The sequence below is a fragment of the Neodiprion fabricii genome, chromosome 4 (genome assembly GCF_021155785.1).
Source record: "Neodiprion fabricii isolate iyNeoFabr1 chromosome 4, iyNeoFabr1.1, whole genome shotgun sequence".
Taxonomy (NCBI): domain Eukaryota; kingdom Metazoa; phylum Arthropoda; class Insecta; order Hymenoptera; family Diprionidae; genus Neodiprion; species Neodiprion fabricii.
The window spans coordinates 2,508,429-2,532,970 of record NC_060242.1 but is presented as its reverse complement, the minus strand read 5'-3'; the positions used below and the strand labels follow the sequence as shown (position 1 = coordinate 2,532,970).

The window sequence follows — 24,542 nt, the reverse complement described above, 5'->3', positions numbered from 1 at the left end:
AAACCAACTTGATCACTGCCAAATATCAGTTTCAATAAAATATCGTTTTAGTGACGTAGTCGAATCCAATCCATTGTCAACTTCTTCAATTAGATAATAATCTCAGTTAGAGAATGTCCGAGGATTGCTGTCCTGATCAGAGTAAAATAAAAGTAATAACCATTGACTTTGGACATGTAATTGCTGGAAGAATTTCCAAACGAACTGTCAAGATCGTCAACGAGACTTGTGTAAAATACTTTTTCTTCTTATCGGTATATTTGTAATTACGGAATGTTACTTTAGTTCGATTACTTTGTTATTAAGAAAATTATAACTGGAGTCTTCCTAAAATAAAAATCAACGCAGCTTACTATTTTATTTTAGAAGAAACAGCACTACAAAGTTCACCGCGACCCTATTACCAATTGTCTGGACTATGTATTCAAGGTAGAATTTCACAATTGGACATTACCTGCCGGAGGTTTCACAGAGTGCAAGATAGAATATCAGCCAGCTGTCCCTTCTCATTGTTATATAGATTACTTTAGTATCACAGACTGCGATCGAATCTGTTACAAGTTATGTGTGCAGGGTACATGCATTGGTACGTACATACATGAGGAAAATATTTTGCTTTACTCTTGCTTTCTAATTTGGTGGATCGTCTAATGGTTTACTCAATCTACTAGGTCCTTATGTAGTGCCGTCGGTGTCACGACTAGTTATGGTGTGCCCCAAAGGAGTACAAGAAGTGAGAAAGCGATTACAGTTGACAAATGATTCGGAAGCAGCGGCCACTTTCATGTTTGACATTGACGAAAAATGTTCTTCCTTTAAATTGGACATCACCAAAGGAATTATAGCTCCACACAGTCATGCGTACGTCAGCATAACGTTCTCACCTGAGGAGCAACAGATTTACGCGCTTTATCTTCCATGCTTGATACTTCATCAGGTATGATGTGTCCCTTGTCGAATAAACAGCAGATGCAATTTCATTGGTTTGCATTATGCAGGGGCCGATTGTCACTGAACTCTATGGCTACAGAGGGCCTTTGTTTTCGAAAGCCGAAGAGTTTGTTCCTGTTCTATTTGCCGCTCCAAAACCACTGATCGGAGACTTTGATGGTTATATGAGTGATGTTGTTCAAGTTCGAAAAGGCAGCTACCCCCCTATTTCTTTATCTGAAAGTCACCTAGATTTTGGCAGAGGGAATTGCGACGATAAAAAAAACTTTCAATGTTTACCCCAAGATATCTGTTTCATGAATCATACTGATACAGATATGACGGTGAAATGGAGTAACGGTAGGGGTGACTTTTCTTTAGTAAACACGTAACAATTTGGTATTAGATGACGAAGTATTAGTGTCGCACTCGTAGATTCCGAAAGCATTTTCGAAGTAAAACCTCGCACTGCAACTATTCGAGGATGGAAATCCGGTCTCTTCGAAGTTCATTTTCGTCCAAAAAAACAAGATGCTCTTTTCTCAAGAGAAATATTGTCCCACGCTTTCTGGAAGACCGAAGAAACTGGCAAAAACTCTCATTCGGTTCTGTCGATACCGATTCCGTTAATTACTTCTGTTCGCGTCGTTGGTAAGGATACGATAATGCTCTGAAATTAAGGTGATTATTATAGCAGTAATTTTTATAAAGGTCATACATTCTCACCTGGGTCTAACGGCTGGATTCCACAGTTTGCAGTTCCTAGAACTGTCATTTTACCCCCGACTCTTCCGCTGTTTCCAGTCTACACAACTTTTCTTATCAAATTGCACGGGCATCTGGCTATGACTTTTAAATTCATACCTCCTCCAACTACTCACTTCACCGTGAAACCGATGGTAGGAATAATTCACAGGTACATAGAGTTTGACGTTCACTAATTTTTCCCGTAAATAGCTCAAATCCGTATCTTGTGTCAGATGCAGTAAGACTTATTTCTTTTTGGTGCGTCACTACCAACCATTCCAGGGGTTATCAGATAGTTGCGTTGCACATGTTTCCTGAGGTTCAAAACAAGCTTTTTTACATCGAACGGTGGACGATAGAGTTCAACGGTAATCCAAACAACAAAGTGCCAATAGAGTTCAAGGCATATGCAGAATTCCCAAGGCTCGATTTCAGTAATAACAATTCAATCGAATTCGCTCCTGTTTATCCGCTTTGCGAACAAACCACACAAGTAACAATGCGAAACACTACGAGACATTGTATCAGGTAAAAATATGGTCTTAAGTAAATTTAACTGTTTTGCAAATACATTACAAGTAAATGTAAAATACATAACTACTATATTTTACAATCTCAACGACTTGTAGTACATTTTAGGTACTCATTTCCTGAAGTACCCTCTGAAATAAGAGTCGAAAAGGCCAGTGGTGTTATTTTGGGAAATGAGATTCTGATGCATGACTGGATCTTCTGTCCCAAAGATACTGGAGATTATAAGTATACTATTTGTTGTCGTGCAACAGCTTTGAAGGCTGGAAAGCCTGTAGGAAATAGTGTCGATACACTGCTCGAAGTTACTGGAAAAGCGGAATGTGGATATCTCGTGGTATCTACATTGCTATTTCACAAATTGTATAATTCGCGATAACTTTTTTACACATTCTGACATTCTACCCCGCAGGCATTACCAGAAGAACTTAATTTTGGTACTGTTGCATACGGTCAAACTAAGAAGTTAAGTTTCCATATGTTTAACTTCAGTTTAGTGAAAATTCACTTCGAACTAAGATGTAATCAGCGTGGCTGGCCTCTCGACAGCATAACGCATGATGTTAAGATCAAACCTGTCACAGATACAATGATCCCTGGAAGCAATAAAGAAGTAGAAGTAGAAATAACCCCACATAAATCTGGCTTTTATCAGCTAGTAGTGCAGTACTTGGTGCAATCCAATTCTTCAGCGAAGCACACGTCATGTACACTAGAGTTGCAAAATATTTGCATAGTAAATTGCATGTGTATTTTACCTGGTTTTGAGGTAATTATGTCAGACGAAGATGCGTAATTTTTTCTACTGAGAATGGGGTTATTCGAATATTTATTAAATACTCGACATTTCTTCATCAAGTTAATCGGTTACTTTTTTCTGCCGCTTTAATTTATTCTGGGCTCGAATTCCCACAGGTCAAGGACTTGTTATATCTCTGTGTTCAGCAACACATAAGCAAAGCATTGCTTTGGAATTTGTTGGAAATTGATGAGTACGTTATAAGGCTTGTAAATGAAGATGTATTTCTTCCCAGTTCCCAGAATAATTGACTTTCCTTCGATAGATTCAATACTATTATTAATTCCATTGAACCGGGTCATCCAAGACCGAGAGTTGTTAAATTGCGTTTTCCGGAGCTTGTGTTGTGCCAAGAGCCACTGCTCATCAAACTTTTGGTTGTCAATTCTACTCCAACACATTCTACTTGGACTATAACGAGAATAAAGAAATGCGATTGTAAACAAGTAACTAAACATCGTGGATTGACATTCAAGTACAAAGAATATTGTTGCGATCACAGGCTAGCATGCACCATTTCTCCGAACAAAGGTGTACTGCAGGTAATTTGCTTGCTTGGTAATTACTTTTGTATTTTCAACTCGATGTTAATATATTTTTATTCCATATAGCCACGACAAAAAACTATACTCACAGTGAAAGTATGCTACAGAATATTAGGAAAAACTAGTCTGGAATGGAAATTAGTATTATCTAACAATCGCAACATCATTATTAATGCCGACGTGGTAGCTTTGTCTGAAATTGAACCTCGCCCTAGTCTTGTAGCGAACCAAGTTTTCTCCATGGAAAGAATATACATTGGGGATATAGATGCCATAAAACAGGTTTATTTCATACATTTGTAGCTTAGGTAATGTGGTGTCGCGTATATTGACGAATGAGTAGAGTCATATTGGATTTGCCTGAAAAAAACGTGTCAATTTATCCTCAGATGTGTTGGCTGTACAATTCGTTAGACCAAAAAGTGACGTACTCGTTAGACATTAGCCCCCTTCACCAATTGAACGCTGCTGCGCTCAGTGGAACATTCGCATGTACAAACCCGCAAGGAACTTTGCCAGGACAATCTTACTATCCAATTATTTTCAAATTCCAACCACGACGATTCGAATCTTATCAGGTATGATTTTCGTGGTATTGATAAGTCTATTTCACAACGGTGTAAATATTATTCTTCAAAATTCAGGTCACTCTCCCACTCAAGCTTGGCGATACGATGACAAATTTGTCGATCGTAGCGGAAGCCGACATTTCACAGAAGACGAGATTTTTGACAGGCAAAGTTCCAACAGCCGATCAGTTTTCTATTCCTGAACTACCCATATGTTTCTCTGTGGATTCTATTGTCATATCTCCTATGCCGATGCACTCTAAAGCCGATAGAATGATCATGATTTACAATGAATCCAAGAACGACGTCATAGGATATCAATGGAAAAAGTTAGGTTTCAATCTTTGTTACCAAGGGTCTGTGCCTCGTTCAGTTATGCTTAAAAGAGATTCTTCATCTAAATGGTATTTACATTTTCAAATGCCACAATATTTCAGCTACGAAATGCCAAATGTACTTAATGTGAGGGTAATGCCAATAAGCGGAAGAATTCAGCCAGCAAAGGCGCAATCTTTTTGCATAAGGATCAGGTCTCTTTCGCATCCATGCAAAATAACAGCAAATTTGAGTTGTCAGTTTTTAAACCTCAGTGCCCAAAGAGTGTACGAAAAGAGTGTTCTTGTGTATAATACTCTCTGCACAGAATTAGATGGACATTTCATAATTACCGAGAAGGGAACGAGCAAACCGGTAGGATAGACAGCTGATTGTACATGAGCTATTTTCAAGCATTGTTTGAATAATTTATACCTAATTGAACAATCCTTTTATATTTTTGATATTAGAAACCATGGTTGGAGCGTGCTCAAAAACCAGTACCTTTTTACAAATCACTGTCGATCAGCTGTTATATTTACAGTGTGTTGGATGCCGACTTGAAGACGACACTTGACGAGCAATTAAAAAGTTCACCGCCCGTAGAAATACGAACTAAAAAAAATGAAAGCTGCACTTCAACCGACCCAAAACTTATCGATATTGCCACATTCGTTTTAGAAGGAATGATTTGGTGATTGCATATATAATTATAGGGACTCTTACTGGTTGAATGTAATAAAAAAATCCACGCTCTTTTTTCCCAGGGATATTTTAAATGGAAATTTATTCATAAATAATGTGAAAGAGAATCTAACTCAAGTACCGAACGTCAAATATGGTCAGTATAAAATGTCTCCGACGGAGAGACGAAAGCTGCAGGACAGATCTTATACTGTACCCCCCAAGCATTTCCTTGAATCGATATTTGAGCAAGTGAGATATAAATTTTTACGAAAAATTCTTTATTCTATAATACTAAATGAATTTTATTAATTTCTGCAGATGATATTTGGAATAGTTCATGAAGAATTTGGACTGAGTCTATGTCATTTCGTCGGTCCCGAAGACATCAGACAATTTTACTATCAAAAACGGGAAACACGAACTCGTCATTTGAGTAAAATGAATAAATTGAATATGCAAGGTATTTTTAAGCCTCTCACGATTGTATTAAAAATGAGCCACTTTGCTAAATTAAATATCTCAGTGATTTTTCATATTTTTCTGTTCTCACAGAATCAATGGGTCAATTATACAGTCAAAGTAAGTCAAAAGTTGAGTCAAAGCAATTTTATTTGGAATCGCAAGTTACATTTAATGTAGAAGACAATGATTCCGAGTCTTGTGAGTCATGTAACTAATAAATTGTTATCAATAAATAGTTGAATTCGTGTGTATGTACAAGCGTCGTTAAGGATCTGTATTTATTACTTATTGTTCCTCACTTTTAGCAACAAAACATCACGAGTACCGAACTGTTAGCTACGGTTTTCCACGAATGGATCTGGAATCCGTCGAAACACAGCTGGAAATTTATTTCCCTTGTTTCTTGTCACCTTTTGGCCCTCTTCCGTGCTTTCGTAAAGCTTTGCAACTATTGGATCTGAAGTCTGAAATTTTCATAACATTAACGGGGTATCAAAGAGAGAGCACATGTGTCGTTACAATTTTTTAGTTTCTATTTTCACATCCACTTCTCACCAATTGTTCTTCAGGGATTCTTTCAAAGAGCGGATGCTCGACAAAATGTTGTACCATCCACTCGTGCAGATCTTTGACATCGGTCATTGTGTAGACGATAGCCTGTACGACACATTAAAATCACGGTGAATTATTTTTAAAAAATATAGTAATCCCATGTTTTTCATTAGCCAAGTAAGTAAAAATTACCCCTTCGGCTAGCACGTATGCATATTCGGCAAGAAGCGATTTATTAATGATACGCCACTTGTGCTTTGCCTTTTTGAAATGTGGATCTGGATAGAGGAAGAACATTTTTTTCAACTGTAAAGTGAGAATGGATTACATTCAGTCAAACAGCAAACCAAAAATGAGAGAAAGAACGAACAGGAAATCAACCATAATACGATAAAACCTAATTCTGCACCTGTCCTTTTTGAAAGTAATTAGGGAGATACTTCATTGCATTTGACCTCAGGCAAGCAATGTTCTGGTACTGTCCAGGGTGTTGAAGGCGGAGCGCTGCTATGCGGTCAGTCACATAGTCCGAAACCTTGACTCTGATTTCCATGCCGAGGATCAATTTATCCGGAAACATGGTGGACAATGTTACTGTGATAAAGATAAAATACATGCTCTCACTTTTGTCTGCGATCGCTTAGTTGGTTTAATATACGAGATTCAGACGTCAATATCGCGTGCGTACCAAGTAATCCGCCATAGCCACAGCCTATGTCCGCAAATTCAACCTGCTTGGAAGGCGGGGACTTGGTTCCCTCGTTCTTAGGGTCATGAAAGTACGCATCGTACAGCTGACCCCAGTCCATGCACCTTGGCGTTCTTGGACTAGGAAGGTAAAATTGCTATAAAATTGAGAGCGGTTCCAGTTATCCTAACTTAACCTAACCTAACCTTACTTTCGATTACCGAGAAGAAAAAATTGCGATAACGTTGATTGAGTAGTTTCAGAGTTATCCTTACTTAATCTAACACAACTTAACCCTATTTTCGTTTACGGAAAAGGAGAAATTGCGATAAAGTTGATAGACTGGTTCCGGAGTTATCCTAACCTAACTCTACTTTCGCTTACTATTCAATACAGTGATCTGCGATGGGATTGGAATGGGCCCGTTGCCTGTAATATTTTTTCTGCGGCAATGCGACGACCGCCGTCATGACGAGGGTATTATTTTCGAAAAAACGTCAGGATGGCTCGCTCGTTCCTCAGTTTCGAACGATTTGACGTTTCGCTAGTGGAAGTGGGTGGACGGGGACCACGCACCGAAGTTGGCCGCGAGTCGCGCACGTGCGAAGAAACAACAGCTGACGTGACGTTGCGTTCACTTCACTCGCCGTCTGGCGGTCGAACGAACAGTTTTCTCGGCCGAGAAAGCGAGCCGAGTGGGCATGTGTTGTGTGCCAAGTTACTACGGTGCAGCCAACAAACAGCGGTAGAGACGTACGAAAAATTGTGGGGCAACGCTGGGGTTTGCGTGAATTACAGTTGGCCCGAGTAACGAGTATTCCCACGTAGCAAAAAAACCCCGAGTGTGTACATTGTGAGGAATGTTAGGAAGGGTGAGGAGACGCGTGACCCCCTTTATTAGAGAGAATCTTCATCCCGTTCTCACGACGGGAGTACGAATCCTGCTCCAAGAATTGCCGAGCGATCTCTTTGTTGTTCAGGGTAAGGTTACAACTTCCCTGTATACTTGCACTCGTTGCTCTAAGCATGTATTTATGCATTACGCACACCGCAATCGAATCGCGTACAGAGACGAAATTTTCAACACGAACCGCTGGAGGATGAACGTTATTAATTATCCGCAGGCCGGATGATCTTGGCCTTCGATTAGACGCGTCTAGCTACCCTTGACTATGTTGCTATAAAAATCTACCACGCGTGTATGTGTGACGTATGTTAAGGCAAGTTTAAAAGCGAACTGCTGTCATATTTTCATCGTTTTCAAGGAACTCTTTCCGGGTAGCTATACGAATTTCATACGAGGCCTTGATCCGGTTACGAGGATACGAGGAAGAGGACGCAGGACGTCGTTGTCCTGTTTTCGCTTATTTTTCCTGTAACGATCAATCACAGACCTACTTAACCTTGTTGCTTGAATACAACCCGCTAAGAATCAGCCAACTTTTTTTTACTTTGAACTGATTTGACTGAAAATGATTTGTACGATTTTTTAAGAATTTTTAAGGAAAGTTTGACATTTCGTACAATTTCATTGAAAAAATCGTTTTCGTACAAAATCGTAAATATGCATTGTTTCTCATAAAACGAAATGTTCCAATTTATATGAAAATTCGTAGTAGTGGAAATATTCACCAGGGTAGTTTTTAAGGTGTAAGCCATTCTGTTCGTGTATACCTATGTCATTACATCCTTACGTCTTTCAGACATCGCGTGCACGCGAAAATCACCGGCATAAATCGTGACTGGGAAAAAAGAAAAATTCATGACGCTACCGGGGTATAGGTAGAAAAAAAACTGCTGCTGCTGCTGCTGCCCCGCATTTTCGGCTCGCAGGTATGACGACCTCGAGTTAATTCACGTATATGTATAGATATGTTTTAAAACTCGAAACGGTGAAACGTTGCTGTAATTTTCCTCGATCCGTGTGGTACACATATATCGCACTTTAACTCCAAGACGATAAACATGTTACATGTTTTACATAAATTACAAGTTTTCAGGGTTGCTGCCTGCGAATTTGAAATCGAATTTTAAAAATCCAAAATGGCGGATCCAATATGGCGAACGAAAATTTCAAATTCGATCGGATCTGGAGAAAAAAATCTGTCCAGGAGGGGTTTTTGGGATCGCTAATTAGGAATCTGAAATCAAATTTTGAGAATTAAGTATGGCGAATCCAATCAGTGAGCCTAAAAACCCCTGCATAGAGTTTTTTGATCGTATTCGATCGAGTTTGAAACTTTCGTCCGCCGTATTGGATCCGCCATTTTGAATTTATGAAATTTGACATCAGATTTGTAATCAGCGGTTCGAAAAAATCATAGAATACTCTATTTTGTTACAAAGTTTGACGCAACACAATATGTGTGACTCACAAGGGTTAATCGACACTGTCGTTTTCGCCGATCATATTTCGATCGATGATGAAATTTTAATATCTACTTATATCCTCCAATAAAACGTAACATGTACTCGCAATCAGTGCATCCCCTTCGGCACTTTCATAAGTACCTCATCCATTCTTTGCTTTAAAAGTTGTACATTGATAATGAGTATGTATGTACATACATGTGATTACGAGAGGCTATTCACTCACAGATTGTGTGACAAGCGATTGTAAAATCTCAATAATTTCCCACGCAATTCCAAATTATTTCACTCGCCATTAATTTCACGATACCGATTCCAACCTACTTCGATTTTCAAAGATAATCAGTGATTTCAACCAATTTACATCCGAATTACAAATGATTTGTGCTTGCTGTGAAATTTCCCAAGATTTCAAACAATTTTCAAAGATTTCACGTAACTTTTAACCGATTTCAAAAAGTTAATAACCCATCGGTACATCGTATAGTCTGTCCGAATGTAAAAAGTTACAACGCTCTTGACTTCTTGGTAGGCGAGGCGAAAGGGGGGGATTTTTGCTCAACGCGACGAATTCGCGCAACACGTTCTGCACGCGTGGCCAGCAACGAAGTCTGTAAGTAGTAGGAGTAGAATCAAGTCGAGCCGAGACTCGACTCCGGTGTACAAAGGTTCACTTACGCAGTACCTACGCATACCTGGAGGAATCCTGTTCGCCGGTATTAAATAACGACAGCCGTGAACCGCGGGCAGTCATGTAGTTCATCCGGGTTTATAACCGTTGGTGCTTGCCGGTGTGTTTCTCTGAGATTATTATACACTTTGATTATCACTTTGCGTAGTGAATTTTTTATTTTTTTTATTTTTTGTTTGTCGTAAACCCCGATCGCGACCGGAGATTTTTTTGCATTATGCAGTCATGGATATCCGAGACGAAAACTTGGCTCTTCGAGTCCGACGCGAATTCGGTAAATTAGCAATTGTTTTTATGTTATATTAAACCGTTTGTTCCGTTGTATATTTAGGTATGTTTATCGTTCACGGAATTAATTTTCCATAAGTATTATGTCAGTGTGTGTAATGAAAAATGGCGCCAAAATTGATCTGCCTGTTACAGGCAAATAGAAATTAAAATATCATCGTTTTTGTATAGGTATAATAATTTGCCTTGTCTTCTTGTAACTTTCTGGACTGGTGAACTAATTGTAAAAGTTCGAGGGTGCAATTTATAGAACGTGTTCTTTATCTATGACGAAAGAGGGAGGAGAAACTTTGCCGAAAGAAACCTCAACAGTGTTTCGTTAATAGTATATATAAACAGTGATATCTATTCGGTCTATCTAATCCCTGCCGTCTTTCCACAAACTTGTTACATATCCCGATGGCGCTAGCGATACAGAATATATACACATATATACATGTACAATAATATTTTTCTCTGCTGTATACAATATAAAAACGAAATTGACGATCGTCAGTGACGTGGGATATATGTTATTATTATTTATATACATGTACACGTGCTGCAGGTTCGACGTTCGAAAATGTTTACTACACGCTGTACTACATCGCGTACTATTCAATCGCGTGCACGATAAATCTTTAAACGTTGGTAACGATCTCTTTCGAAATCGGTGTATAATATGCGTACGTAAGTTACGTGTTGTACAGGGATTTGGAAAAAAAAAAAAAACTTTGTCGAACTATGCGATGCCTCTGACGTCACTCAGCCATTCTTCGCTGAGCTGACAATGAATAATTGACAAACATGTACGTTTGTACGTACGTATGTACGAACGCGTGTGCGTGTGTGTGTGTGTCACGTGCTATTTGAGCGAATCTCTAGAAAAGAGGCAAACTTATCGTGTAGTGTGGTGTTGGGTGATTATTTACACACCCGGCATCACTCTTATTGACAGATTATATCCGTATGAATAGGTATACTGGAATAGGTGTGTATAGGTATAGTATGAGGTCAGCTTACTCAGAGCTTCATGGTGGCGTTATCTATAATTATAATTTATTTCCTTTCCATAGAAAGGACGGGGCGACGGTTGAAGTTCCGAAAACTCCCTAATTCTAAATTATTTGGGTGGCGAAACCTGATGTAAGAAAATCAAACTTTTACGCAACAACAAAGTTTCGAACGGTCGGAAAACCCGACGGCTCAAAGTTACGAAAATTTAAGCTGCGATAAGAGAAAATTTTCGAAAGGTGAGGAAAAAATTCCGAAAAACAACTCTCATCTCTCAGTTTCTCTATATTAATAAATCATAACATACTTACAGTATTACACAAACAGTTACAGTTTCATCTTACTTATTGACACATTTTTACACTGGAATATATTCTCTCATTTGCCTGAACATAATATCTACGGTATACTTTTGAATACGAGAAGAAAATGAGAAAATCGATCACGCGTCGATCGAGATGATCGAAAATCCGGCGCGTGGCGTGTACGGTATTCTCTAATATCTGGCATCCTATCCTATTCTATCCGTTGGGATGATAATTTTGAATTACCGAATGGATGATGATAATGAGGAGGAGGAGGAGGAGGAGGAGGAGAGGGGGGGGGGGGCAGTACAGCGACGGATACCGAACGACTTACCGAGTTGCTCTCTCCTCTCGTGATCATTTCTGCTCCGGTTCCCACCGTCGGACTTCTCAAAACTGTAGTGAAAGTTCCGACGGACAGTTAGTCGGTGATCGTTCGGCGCTCCGAATGTATCTTTGAGGTGTGATGAACAAATAACCTGTGAACACGGTTTATTATATTACGTTAATTTATATTTATAAACGTACGTGAAATATTACGGTACTGTGTAGAAACATATCTTCGAAAAGTTGGAACCCACGATACGGTTACGTCATATGTTGCGAATCGCGAGTCAGTTTCATCGGTCGATCAAAAATCGATAAGAGAGTGAAGTTCGCGTTGCGTTAACGTAACGATTTATTTTTGAGAAAAATTATTACTTCGTAACTGTACGTGGAATCGTGTGAAAAATTGACTCGGCTGTTTTTAAAAATGAAATTTGTATTCAGATTTGAAAAATTCAAATCGTTTAAAATTGTTATGTAAATTTAAAAAAAAAAATAATTGATTTTAGTTTGAATATTTCGTTACGTTGACGGTAATGAGTTGAATCTGGTAAATCGGTGATGCTTTACGTTAGTATAACCCTTTCCACTTTTTATAGTATTTGCAATCGTTCCAGCGGATAATCGGACGAGCGGAATTAAAACATGATCTTGATAACTTGATAAAAAATTTATGACAGTGTTTTTATCGCACAGTGAAGCGGTGCGGTGCAGTTGGAGAGTTTAGACCGTATGTTTTTTAACGCATCTTCTTCGGTGCAGCGGAGTCAGTGGAGTATAATTGCGCGAATCGTGTATCATGTGTGCAGTACATCGGATATCATAAAACTGCTTCACATTTTGCTCAGGTTCTCTCTCTCTCTGGTATGTCGTACACGTTGTGCGTGTAAAGCGGTTATACGATTAGTGTGAAAATGACGAATATGGTAGGTACCTTGGAATCGTGCAGTTTCGTCGCTATGCGGACAATTGTTTAAACATATTCGACCGTGGTTTTTGGTCGTGCTCTTGTTTGTACGTACGCGATGAAAGTAGTATTAGTAAGCGACACGTGGCTGACGTTGTAACGGAATGATGACGAGTTGTTGTTACGTATAGACGTGTGAAAAATGTGAAGTCCCGTGTATCTGCAGGCGTACGTTCGAACTGCGTTTATTTATTTTATTGTTTTTCTACTCCCGGGAAAGGAATATACGCGCATATCGTTATCTCCTTACCTGGTACCATTGTCTCGATCTTGTACGACGAAAGTGTAAAATAATTTACGACGTCTTACGGAGAATCATCAGGATAAAGATTTTTAAATTCCCCATGCGGTTTATGCAATAATTTTTATAATTATATACGTTAAACTTTAACGGTAATTTAACCGTTTGAGTCATAGCGGTATAGGTATTCTTACTTAACTGTTTTATACTAGTAGGTTTTCAATACTCGAGAGTAATTATAGCGATTAATATAAATTGTTATTGTGAGAAACAAACTGATTGAAAGAAATCGTGAAAATTTACCTCTCTTCTTGTTATAAAAGTTGACTTGGCACAATAATGTTTGACTCAAAGGGTTAACTAAAACATTATCGGCAATCGTATATCTTATTATAATTGTTTATAGATATCGCGTATTAGCGTGTTAGTACATCCAATTTGCACGCGGGCAATTTGCAATTTGTATTATTTCTGAAATGGACGTTTTTTTATGCTGCCGATGCGAGGTGATAATTTTTCAAACCTCATTCACAAGTTGGGCCATAATCTGGATCCTGATCGCGTATACACGTGTTGTTCGTTACAATTGTCATTTATCTGCGAAAACTGAATGTGAGTAGACCCGAGACGATGTAGATAAATCAAAAACAAACATGATACTCGAGTGCCTTACGTGTTCCGACTGAAAACAAATCGTTACTTTTAAATCCGCCGTTGTAAAAATAAACAATATATGTATGTACCTTGTAAACTACAATATACCGGGATTATCAAAAGATTTGTATGCTAGTATCATACAATCGTGGATTGAAAAAAAACGCCTTGTAAAAATTAAAAAAATGACTTCTGATAAGTGTACGATTATAAATGGATTTTCTTAGTTTTTTTTTTTTTTGCCGGTATAATAAATAAAATTTATTATTCGATTTATTGCTGTTTTTTACAGCGTATATATAGAGAAAACCCAAGGATATATATATATAACTAACATTGAATTGCAAACTCATTTTTCGCGTGATAATGTAATACTCGTAACATTATAGTCTTGAAACCTTGAGAAATTGTTACAATTGTTTAGCAATCGTTTCGTCACCAGCGTCTCTCCACGTCTCGGTTTCTCTTCGATATTGTATAATTACATCCGATTCGGTAATCTTTTCGCATTGCCACGTTTTGGTTTTTTTTTTTTTGTTTTTTCATCTACCTGCTGGCAAAAATGCTTCGTAATGTAAAAGTACGAAATAGAATCATACCGAAGTTGGTAACGTTATCTCAACGATTCAAGCTGAGGAAAAATCGTCATTTCGCGGATATAAAAATTGTCCGAGATTCGTTAAACCGTAACAAAACAAATCACGCTAGTATTTCGATATCTTGGTTCCTAAAAAATTATTGTCAAGTTAAGAAAACAATGATTCGTTCACCAAATTACAATGTAAAACGAGTGGCAGTAATTATCGGTTATTGCCATAACCACCGCTGTACAACGTTTAAACGTCACGATATTATATCAGTATCGAAACTGCTCCGCGTCTCCGCTGACACTCGACAAATAATTGTCGCCACTGATCATCGAGACGGACGCGATTCTCAACTATGACGAACCGATGAGAAATAAGTGTGAAAAAGCAGAGGGGAAAAAAAAAATATTTAAAAAAAAAAAAAAAAAAATAAAAAATAAAAAAACAAAAAACCACAAACAAACAAACATCCCACATCATCGTCATTACGCCGACGCCGTTCACGGTACGTAGCAGCAGCTGTTACGCAATTTTTCACAGTCATCATGCGGCCGCGTGCTTCGCTTGACTGTATATACGTGTACATATATCGCACCTATACGGTGAGACGACGATACGCGTGTGTTGTGAATGATGTTTAGAATCAGTGCACAGGTGAAGACAGTGCGTGCAGTGCGTGCAGGAACAAGTGTTCACCGGTTTATGGGATGCAATTGCAGGAACAATCGAATTCTCAAACGGTGATCGCGGGTTGCGGTAGATCGATTATAGATAATAGATAACAGGCTAATTCGCCCTACGTTCCAGCTGTAAACGTTAAAGAATATGTCTCATCGACCGGCAAAAATTACGCATCCTTCCGCCAGGGGTTACAGACAAGTCGTTACTCTTCAGGCGGAAATTCGACGACGACAGTTTGCCGCTCTTGCTATGCGAACAACGCGGCCTCAAGGTGTTGCTAACAGGAAGAACGAGGTACATAACAAATATCCTACAGCTGTAGTTTTCACTCGGTTGAAATTGTTGACCAGGTCATTTTTCTCTTTTGTTATTGCAGGTACTATCGTAGTGTGTCCATATGTCGCGAATGTTTCTTTGCAACATGTAATTGACGGAGAAATTTAATTGTCGATGATAATCGTTTGTTTATTTAAAAAAGATTATTTTTTTTTATTTAATTTATTTGTTTTATTTTTGTAGACGAAAAGTTTTGTATTTGTTACAATTGGGCACTCCGTTGTATTTTGTATCGTTACGTAGCCAGCAATGAAACCATTTCTTCATTCATAATTTATCGGCTGTGAATCTTCGAAAATGATTTTTAAAATGAGTATTCTTCTTTTGTTCTAATTATTGTTACACGCACGCGTAACGAAGTTTACTTAATACATATATCTACCAATCTTTCTCACATACCATGGTCGAAGGTTAATGAATGATGCTTGCTAATCGAGTCTTATCACGAATGACCGCATTGCCGTCACCACGGTCCACTTTTGCATATCGTATATAAGTCGCGTGCGGTTGTTGCTTCGGATTTGGACATTGGTTTTATCCTACTCGTTTCTAGTTTGTTCTGGTTAAAGATCCACCGTATCGAGCATTGTGGGCGGGGTCAAGTTACGAATTTGAAAAATTCCGAAAATTCCGGTCTTATTGCGAATTATTCGATGGCGAAAGTTGGTGTAAAGAAATCAAACTTTGAAGAAACAGCGAGGTTTCGAATGGTCGGAAAACCGACGGTTCAAAGTTCCGAAATGCAAGATTCCGAAAATTCAAGGTACGATAAGTGCAAAGTTCCGAAAAGTAAAGTTTTCATCGTCGAATTCGTTCTTCGTCAAATTTGCCTTTTTTTTTTTATTATAGGTAATGAAGTATGCGACTGCAGTTTTGTATCGTAATATCATTGCGATACGAAACGTTGAAATATAAATAACTGTTCTGCAGATTCAGAATGTATGGAATAACCGAAGGAATTGAATTTACTGAATCCTAATGAATTCGTTAATGCCGTATTTCTATAGTTTACCGAATTTCAGGTAATTCTGTAAACTTCGAAATCGACGACTTTTTCTGAACATGCATTAATTCCAATAACGTTACAAACTTCAAACCTGATGTATTGCAATACGGCATTCACACACTAACTGCGGTAATGCAGCAACGCGCTATACGTTATACATCGGATAGTAAAAGCGTGCGTTTTATTCTTGGCAGTACGTCACTAGAAACGTGCGAATATAATAACGCATAGATGTATACACGCAAATATACAAATAGAAAGAGAGAGAGAGAGAGTGCAAACGTATATGCTTCCCTCTTATCTAACGTGTATATGAAGTTTCTAAAAACAATCTACGCTATTTGAAATTTTTCTTCCCGATACGTATGTATACATATCTATGTACGAATATATACAGTATACGTGAAATACGTCCGCTTGTTGTTTTCATGTTTTAAATTTAGTTATACGATTGGTGAACAAAATTAAATTAGAATTTTCGAGTTACTTTATTTATAGACGGCCACCAAGCCCGATAGTAAGCCAATTAGAAGGCGTCAGCTACGCGTATACTATATATATATATATAGTAGTCCAGGCTTTTCTTAACCCCCGCAATAAGTATTTTGCAATTGTTGGAGAATTTTAATGAGCTTCATCTCCCGCCAATTACGCACATGTAATTCGCGCTGCGATAAGCATACCTACGTTATATATATATACACATATATGTCGTATTCCACGTCAACTTAGTAGACGGTTGACCATGACATTTTTTAATTTTACCAAGGGTTATTCCTACGTTAGTACAAGCCTTGAAAAGCTTCCAACAAAAAGTTACACATTTTTTGCAATCACTCGTCTTTGCCCTGTGATTTTTCAAACCTATCTCGGAAACAGCCAAATTGATTTTTATGAAAGAAGAAGAAAAACAAAACATTTGGTTTCCGCAATGAAATATTTTCGCACACGATTTAGAGTGGGGAATTCTTTATTTATATTTTTTAATCGTATTTTTATATTTTCATAAAGCTTGAAGATCTATTATGATACATATCGCATCGCCGATTTGATTGTTCGATTTTTGTTTAATCGCTTCTCCGGTTCTAGAATATACTCACGATTTTTTCTAAACTTTTATAGTAGATTTTTGACAGGTATGAAAATAAAATAACATTAAATGAGGTCCCGCTTTGAATCTTGCGTGAAAATGTTTCATTTTTTTTTTATCTTCTAGTTTCGTAAAAATGAATTTGGGTGTTTTTGAGATGGGTTTACAAAAATCATTGGGGGAATACGAGGGATTAAAGATGACTGGAAAATTTTTTTGGATGCTTTTCAGGGGTCAGTAATAACGTAGGAAAAATGTTTGGTGAAATTGAAAAACTTCACGGTCAAACGTTTCCTGCATCGGCGTGGAATGCCCCGTATCTATACGGTACTCGTACAATTTTGCAATACTGTAAAATGACAGTGACGGATTGCGACGGTTCGTTATCCATCTTATTGTTATACCAATTAGCCAGAGTCTGTACAATCCGGCCATGTAGTCCATGACGTTCGGTATATGTGATTTGAGCACAGCAAAGAAGAAATTATCTTTTCCGCTCTGGTGGTACTTGTTGGACGCATGCACACTCGGTCTATGCGAACGTCCCGCGTCTCTGTTTACAAGATAAGACATGCAATTGGAAAGTAACGGAATGGATGGCTGACATGACAATCTTGAAATTATTCCATGAGTTTAGTTGTATTAAAACACACCAGCAGAGTTTATACGCGAGGCAAAGTCGGTGGTGTCTACCTATATATTATCTCATTTTCACACAACGCGTGCATGGAAAAGATACAATTAATTGCGAACACACGACGTGGAATCCAATCGGCATGTGGCGGCTGAACTCATCGGCGCGTTCTTCTTCTTCTCCTTCTCTTAAGTTCGCATTGTTAGTGTATTCGATAAAGTACCGTAAAGAGACGATCGTATTGCGGAGATATTGACTGGATATTCTTTCCAATATCACGATTCTTATCAGTTTGAACCGAAGCTTATGCAGTGAAAATTTACAGAGCTAATCAAACGACGATGGTCAGTTTATCGTTTAATGTGTAACAGATAATAGTGTACCTAATGTATGCTCTTTTATTGCACACGTTCTTCGATGGTACGCGACTCGAGGTGTGATAATCGTCCAGTGTCTACGTATACTCTACATATATTATACGTTTAAACTTGTTATCAAGAGCCGTATGGACAAACAAGTATCTCGTTCGTTTGATTATATCGATAGTGCCGATGTGTCGATTCCATTACTCTTTTGACGAACGACGGACGATATGTGTCGGTAGTCTCGTCGTTGAGTTAAACGTGTTTCCATCATCCTTGGTTATAATCGTGACTTGTTATTGTCGAGTGATGAAAGATTCGATCGTGTCAACGTCTCGTTGTGACAACCTGTGAATTCAAGTCAACTGTCAAAATCTAATCTAATTTGTAAGCCGGTCGCATTTTATTACCTCTCGAGTATCGGTTCTCACCACGTATGGTGTTCAAGTTGCAAACTTGTATTTAAGGTTCGCGATTTTTACCTTTATCATCGTCGAGGTGATGGATGGTCGTGACATTTACGCTGTATGGTCTGATTATCGAAGTAGAACGTTTTCCACTTCACTAAAGAGCGATTGCACTGATCAACTCACCGGTTGTAACGGACATTGAAAGAAGAGAACAGAAACGAAAAAGAACTCTTCTTACAGTCGAGCTATGAAAGTGATGGATTAACGGCGATGCACTGTTGGAGGATAATTTGCGGGAAGAAGGACGGACCGAAGGTAGAAACGAAGTCCTCGAGAATGAAAAACAACGAATGTCAGTCCTGACAATTTTCAATCGGTTACGATTTTTGACGCCGAAATGAAAAGGAAGTAAATAAAAACAAGAATAACAATATCGAGGAACATCGAAATAAACAGACTGTATCCGGGTTAAGTAAAACGGCGATACTCGAGCAGCGAGGATCACATGAGTAGTGAAACCGTTTCTCTGTTGCCCCGTTTCAAAAACGGGGAACAGAATGGTACCATATTCAAGTCCGGGAGTAAAGGAGCCGCTGTTTTGACGCCCGTTTTCATCCACCCCGGACGTTCTTACGGCACGATATATTCCTACAATTGCGCCTTTCGCACTGTCGTTTCACCGATGCAAATTCAGGTGAGGGACACGAGAGTCTGATGTAAGAGATAAGCGGTCGTTACATGTCCTCAATTTGTTCTACGGGCAAAAGTGGCTGATCGGAAAGTTAGTATATGTGTGTATCACAGGCAATCAGGGTAACGATGGTTCGTCGAGTCGTCGTATCAGTGTTTAAGAAGATCGCTGACTTATTTAGAGATGCCGCCACCGTCTGCTGCGACGGCGGTTAAAACATACGTGCATACTCCTTGAAATCGAGGTACAACGCACGCTCTGATCGTCTTCTTATCACCCTTAGAATGACGAGAAATCTTTTGAGAAATTATTGGCTGTTCGTTTGATCAAACATCCCCTTGGAAGTGATTTCCTAGACATGTTATTTATTAACGGTGAATCTTTTTCGTGGCAGCACGACGATACGACTGTCAGATATACGTGAACATCTTTCAAAACAAATTTTTGGGTGTACAGTAATGTCCATTAATCTCTTGGGCTTACGGCTAACTTGTTTTTGGTCCGAAACAAAACGCGAGGGTCTGTTTCATACGAATTATGTGAATAATGACCGGCGATGCGGCCTACGTGAGAAATCGGGAGTCATTGTCACACAATTCGTATGAAATCGGGACTCGCGTTTTCTTTCGGACAACAAACAAGTTAGCCGGAAGCCCAAGGCGTTAATGAACATTTCCGTGCATACGTTGTACGTACAAAGCTCACCAGTCCTGTTCAGTTTCACCAAGTCGACACAGCTCTGGATTGATGTGTGCGTTGATACAGGCACGTTCAACTTTTTACTACAAATATTAGTTTCGGCACAATCTTGGACCGTTAGTTCGCTAGCTGTAGCGGAAAAGTTGGCAACAAAAGAGGATACATATTAAAGAATGAAGATTACATTCCCGGTTAGTTACAGCGTATTCTTCTACCTTTTACAAATATACTTTCCTGAAGCGATTCCTCACGCCGCGCGACGTCCGAAATCCGGTCGAGAATCGATTGATCCTTTAGGTAGAAAAAGGAATTTAAACGCCATGTATGTAACGGACACTTTTTTACGAATGATGATTAAACGCGAATCTGCATGTCGAACAACGAACGAATGAGACTTACGCGTTGAGATAACGTGTCGCGTGTGAGTCGAGTTGCTGCCAAGACTGCGGCTATAATCGAGACCATCGTTCACGCGTTAATTGATCATTAATCGTTCTACACGTGTGACGGATATTCGGAGGGAAATAAATTTTCTGACTATGATTATTATTCGACAAAATAATGGTACAAGTACGCGTATATCTACGGTAGATACGTTACGTTGTACTTTTAGTTATATTTTCACAGTGTATGTAATTTTCACGTAACGTCGAACCTTGAAACCTGGTCTGCGATGCACGAAAAAATAATTTAATGTTGTAAATTTTACATCTTTGTTTCGGTGGATAGGTATGTGGAAAAAAACTTTCTTCGAATCAAATCTACATCAGTTGCGGTAGATCTACCCAAGCGTATGTTGCGACTCGTTACTTGTTGGTTTTGTGAATCCTTGTTATGGAATTTCTTAATCTTTCCACAATCGCTGTATATGTTTAAATTGAAAAAAGTTCTGTCCATATACTTACCGCGCGAGATGTAAAATCTGCGGTACATTTCTGTCCGCGTAACGTCGATTCCCTTTGGATTTCAGGGTAATAAATATTTCGCTTGATACGAGATCAGCGCGTGACTTTGCAGGAGTGAGGCAGGATTCATCAAACGTTGATCGAAGTTTAAACTAAATTAAGCCCAACTTTTAAACCGCGTAAGGCCGTTTATTACAGGCCTCTGAATCGACGATCGTCGAGTCAAGTTTGCGATCCAGTTTTCAAAGGCGCTGCCGTTATAAAATTTATGTTAATGCACGTTACGCAAATCGGTTCAACTTTGAATCGATGATTTTTAAATTATCGCACCGCACGACGATATGCAGGAACTATGCTTGTTCCTCGATTTTTCACGTAACGTGCGTCCGTCATCCGTCACGTCACGAGGTTGATAAGACGTGTTCGATACGAGAATATCGAAGCTCAAGACGACCTGATATTAATTAACGAAAATTCACTATCTATCGCTGACTTATTGTCAACGTGTTTGCGGTGTCTCTACAATAAAACACGCAGGGTCAGTCAGTTTCTCGCTCTCACAACACTCGCCGGACACGTTTGGCCCTTTTTTTCATTGTTTCGTAATCCGTTTCTCAATTATATTACGTACCATATTTATGAACATTTGTAGTGAAATATCCGGACGATGTTCGAACAGGATTTTTCCCGTAAAAGCAGCGCGGTGGAATTGCTCATACGTCAGGTAAAATAATCTACGATAATTTACGTTCTTTTTGTGTTTTTTCATTTTGGTTTCAAAATTTTTTATATTTCTTTCGTATTTTTTTTTTTTTTTTTTTTTTACACCACACCCGTTACGATCGTGAAACGGCAAGCCAACTTCCGCGTTCGATGGGGCGTATAGTATATCAAAAGATTATATGCATGTGTATATTGGGTGACAAATTTTTTTTTTTTTTTTTTTTTTTTTTCTATTTCGGACATCCTACATCTTTTCTTATCAGTTGAATACTCAGCCGCTGTGTAACCATGCCTTATACGTATAGATATCGTAATATCGTATAATCGGTATATATTGAATTTGGACTCTTTGTGCGTATTGTATCATATATTGTGTTTGCGTCGTGCAGCGTGTTTAGCAACCGAATATTATACCAATATATTAAAGTAGTTCCCTGTTCGCAATAACTTGTATATGTACCAATAATAAACAACGAGGACGACGACGATCCTAGTCCGTGTTTGTTACAAGCTAACATTATTCGCGATAGTGGGTATAGATCGGAAATTTATAATATGTAGACAGAGTAAAGTACACGTAACGTTATTCGCTAAGGTAATATAATGTGCGAATTTTATTCCCGGAACGAAATATCGTCGTTTTTGTGCGATGTAATGTTTGTTACTGACGTACAGACGCTTTACGTTTTTATTATTATAATTCTTATCCAACGTACAGTATAAAGAATGAAAATAAACAAACCCCCCCCCCTCAAAGCAATTCGACGAGAGCCTCGATAGGCAGGGAAAAGTTGCAGAAAAACCTGAACAAGTTTGGAAATGTCGTTAAACTTTAAATAAGTCATGGGAAATAAAGAAAACTACGTTTGTTCCACGGCTAAAAAAATATGTATATTTTTAATTTGTTTTAACCTTCATTAACTTGAAATTTGTTCTTTTGGATTATATAATACATACATAAGATTAGGGAATTTTATTTCGGCAAAATTATTGCCGCCTACCACACGCGCTGAATCGTATAACATAATATAGAATTGGATATTTGAAAATACCGGTTGTAAAATTGCCTCGCGAGGCGGCGAATTCTTTATAAATTTACTCACTTCAAAAGTGCCGCTTATACATATATATATTATATATTATTCGTTTCGGCGCCAAGTTGAGTTTCCACGTGTGAGTGAATGTAACAATTGCATGCATCCACCTGTCTGTGTAAATTGGCTGTGCTTGCGGGTCGGTGAGTTAATTAAACAAAAAAACAAAAAAGAAAAAGATTTTTTTCCTCAAGCTTTCTCTCCGCTCCGCATCTCGTAAGACCAAAGTACAAAAATGCTCAAAATAGAAGTATGAGGATTTTTTTTTTTTATTTTTATTCCGCCAACGTAACATATTAAAACCGTAAAATATGGTTGTGGTCGAGAATGCGCCATTATTATACAGATCTGGTGATAACAATATGTGTACACGTGTAGAACGGGTGGTCCTTATCAACCAACTTCTTATGCTCTGGATTCTCGTTGGATTATAATTCACTTGCAAAATTTATTAAAAATGTAATTTGATCGCCAATCTTGATTTTTTTTTTTTTTTTCTTAATCGATTTAACTTTTTTTTTTTTTTTTATTTTTTTACACAAAACGTAAAGGGCAAGATCTATCCTTTGTATCGTTCGAACAAAGGTCGAATCTTGTATTATATGTTGTAAATAAAATAAATAAAGGAGGATAGTAGGATCGACGTTTAATATTTTGCGATCGAAGAGAAATTTTGTTACCTTTTTCGTCCCGGGTTATTAGTCCGGTATTCGCCTTCTTATCCTTTGTTAAACACTCGGATCTTTGTTACAATTTTACATCGGTCACGGGGTATAGAAGAGACCCGCATATATCCCGGCGGCACTCTTACATCGTCCATAGTTCGCGCTTGTTTCCCCGTTGAGTGACTCGGTTTGGGTTCCTCCGCTGTTCTCGCAGTTTTCTCTCCCAACTTATACGTTCGCCTCGCGTTTTTAATGTTTTTTAAATTCGTCGTAACACGTTGTTTAAGCGTCAAATTTTCACACCTTACAAATATACGATAGAATTTTTTCATTTGTGAGATGAACAGGATGCTCAGGTTAACTCCGATATCGAAGGTAATGAACGCTGATGTGTTAAACGTAATTGCTAAAATCGCGTTAAAACGAAGATACTTTTTTTCATCAAGCATTTCAATTCTTCGGTGTTAACGATAATTCTCCTCGCATCCATTGTTCGCTATACGTTAATATTTGCCTATTTGCACCCGAATTACCATTTACTTTTCACAGTTTTACTCACTTTTCTTTGCCGCACCGTGCCGTCACTCGAATCGAGTATAATCAATGTTTATTGTTAGACGCATAACTAAAGACAGCGAATAACCGCATATTAATAATCTCACTTGGTCTTGACCGCTCGCGCGATATTGCAACACTGACAAAACGCAAGAGGCCAAGCAGTTGCACGAATTAAATGATCCGAACCTCTCTTTCTATCTCTCTTTCTCGAGACTGGTCATCGACCGAATTTTAATGCAATCCAGTTCTCCGACGCTGCATGTATTATTATATATACATATATATGTATATATGTATATATGAATATCGGTTGAACTTCGTTTCAATGCGATTTAAATTTTATCGTAAACTCTGTCCAATTCCCGATGCGGCGATGATGTTCAATAACCCTTTCAGTCACAGAAATCACTACAGTGGCATACGTTTTTATTTATTTTTGT

At 38.3% G+C, this 24,542-nt stretch overlaps 2 protein-coding genes, 1 long non-coding RNA gene and 1 pseudogene across 13 annotated transcripts in view; 3 read left to right on the top strand and 1 right to left on the bottom strand.

Annotated features, from left to right (window-relative positions):
* The first annotated feature begins 56 nt into the window (after window positions 1-56).
* On the top strand, window positions 57-5,767 carry LOC124179742 (annotated as a pseudogene).
* LOC124181665 (tRNA (guanine-N(7)-)-methyltransferase) lies at window positions 5,715-23,734 on the bottom strand. 6 transcript variants are annotated; one of them, XM_046568445.1, is made up of 7 exons: window positions 23,560-23,734; window positions 11,807-11,951; window positions 6,826-6,965; window positions 6,547-6,731; window positions 6,330-6,443; window positions 6,141-6,242; window positions 5,715-6,049 (listed from the first exon to the last, which is right to left on the bottom strand). In XM_046568445.1, exons 3-7 carry the CDS (start codon window positions 6,944-6,946, stop codon window positions 5,918-5,920), a joined length of 654 nt encoding a protein of 217 aa, XP_046424401.1. In that variant the 5' UTR covers window positions 6,947-6,965; window positions 11,807-11,951; window positions 23,560-23,734; the 3' UTR covers window positions 5,715-5,917. The 6 variants fall into 6 exon arrangements, with proteins under 6 accessions (XP_046424401.1, XP_046424400.1, XP_046424399.1 ...); XM_046568444.1 differs by lacking the exon at window positions 23,560-23,734 and adding an exon at window positions 13,531-13,709; XM_046568443.1 differs by lacking the exons at window positions 11,807-11,951; window positions 23,560-23,734 and adding an exon at window positions 9,891-10,008.
* LOC124181645 (kinase D-interacting substrate of 220 kDa) overlaps window positions 7,552-24,542 on the top strand; it is a 43,875-nt gene continuing 26,884 nt past the window's right edge. Inside the window, exons 1-2 of one of the 6 annotated variants that reach the window (XM_046568398.1) lie at window positions 7,552-7,806; window positions 8,529-8,658. Coding sequence is in view for 4 of the 6 variants with exons in the window: in XM_046568394.1 (XP_046424350.1) it covers window positions 19,273-19,461 (189 nt within the window). In the remaining 2 variants the exon portion in view is untranslated. Of the gene's footprint in view, window positions 7,807-8,528; window positions 8,659-10,046; window positions 10,161-14,214; window positions 15,224-19,155; window positions 19,462-23,759; window positions 23,920-24,542 lie in introns of those variants that run through there. The other 5 variants (XM_046568399.1, XM_046568396.1, XM_046568395.1 and 2 more) reach the window with 5 other exon arrangements.
* LOC124181670 lies at window positions 12,613-13,816 on the top strand. Its single transcript, XR_006870532.1, has 2 exons — window positions 12,613-13,420; window positions 13,514-13,816. It is a non-coding gene; the product is annotated as an uncharacterized LOC124181670 (long non-coding RNA).

Coding starts and splice junctions, on each gene's coding strand:
- LOC124181665 (XM_046568442.1), bottom strand. CDS start 7,295: ATGACGGCGGTCGTCGCATTGCCGCAGAAAAAATATTACAGGCAACGG. Junction 6,732..6,825: donor TGGCTATGGCGGATTACTTG/GTACGCACGCGA, acceptor TCTTTATCACAG/TAACATTGTCCACCATGTTT. Junction 6,444..6,546: donor ATTACTTTCAAAAAGGACAG/GTGCAGAATTAG, acceptor CTCACTTTACAG/TTGAAAAAAATGTTCTTCCT.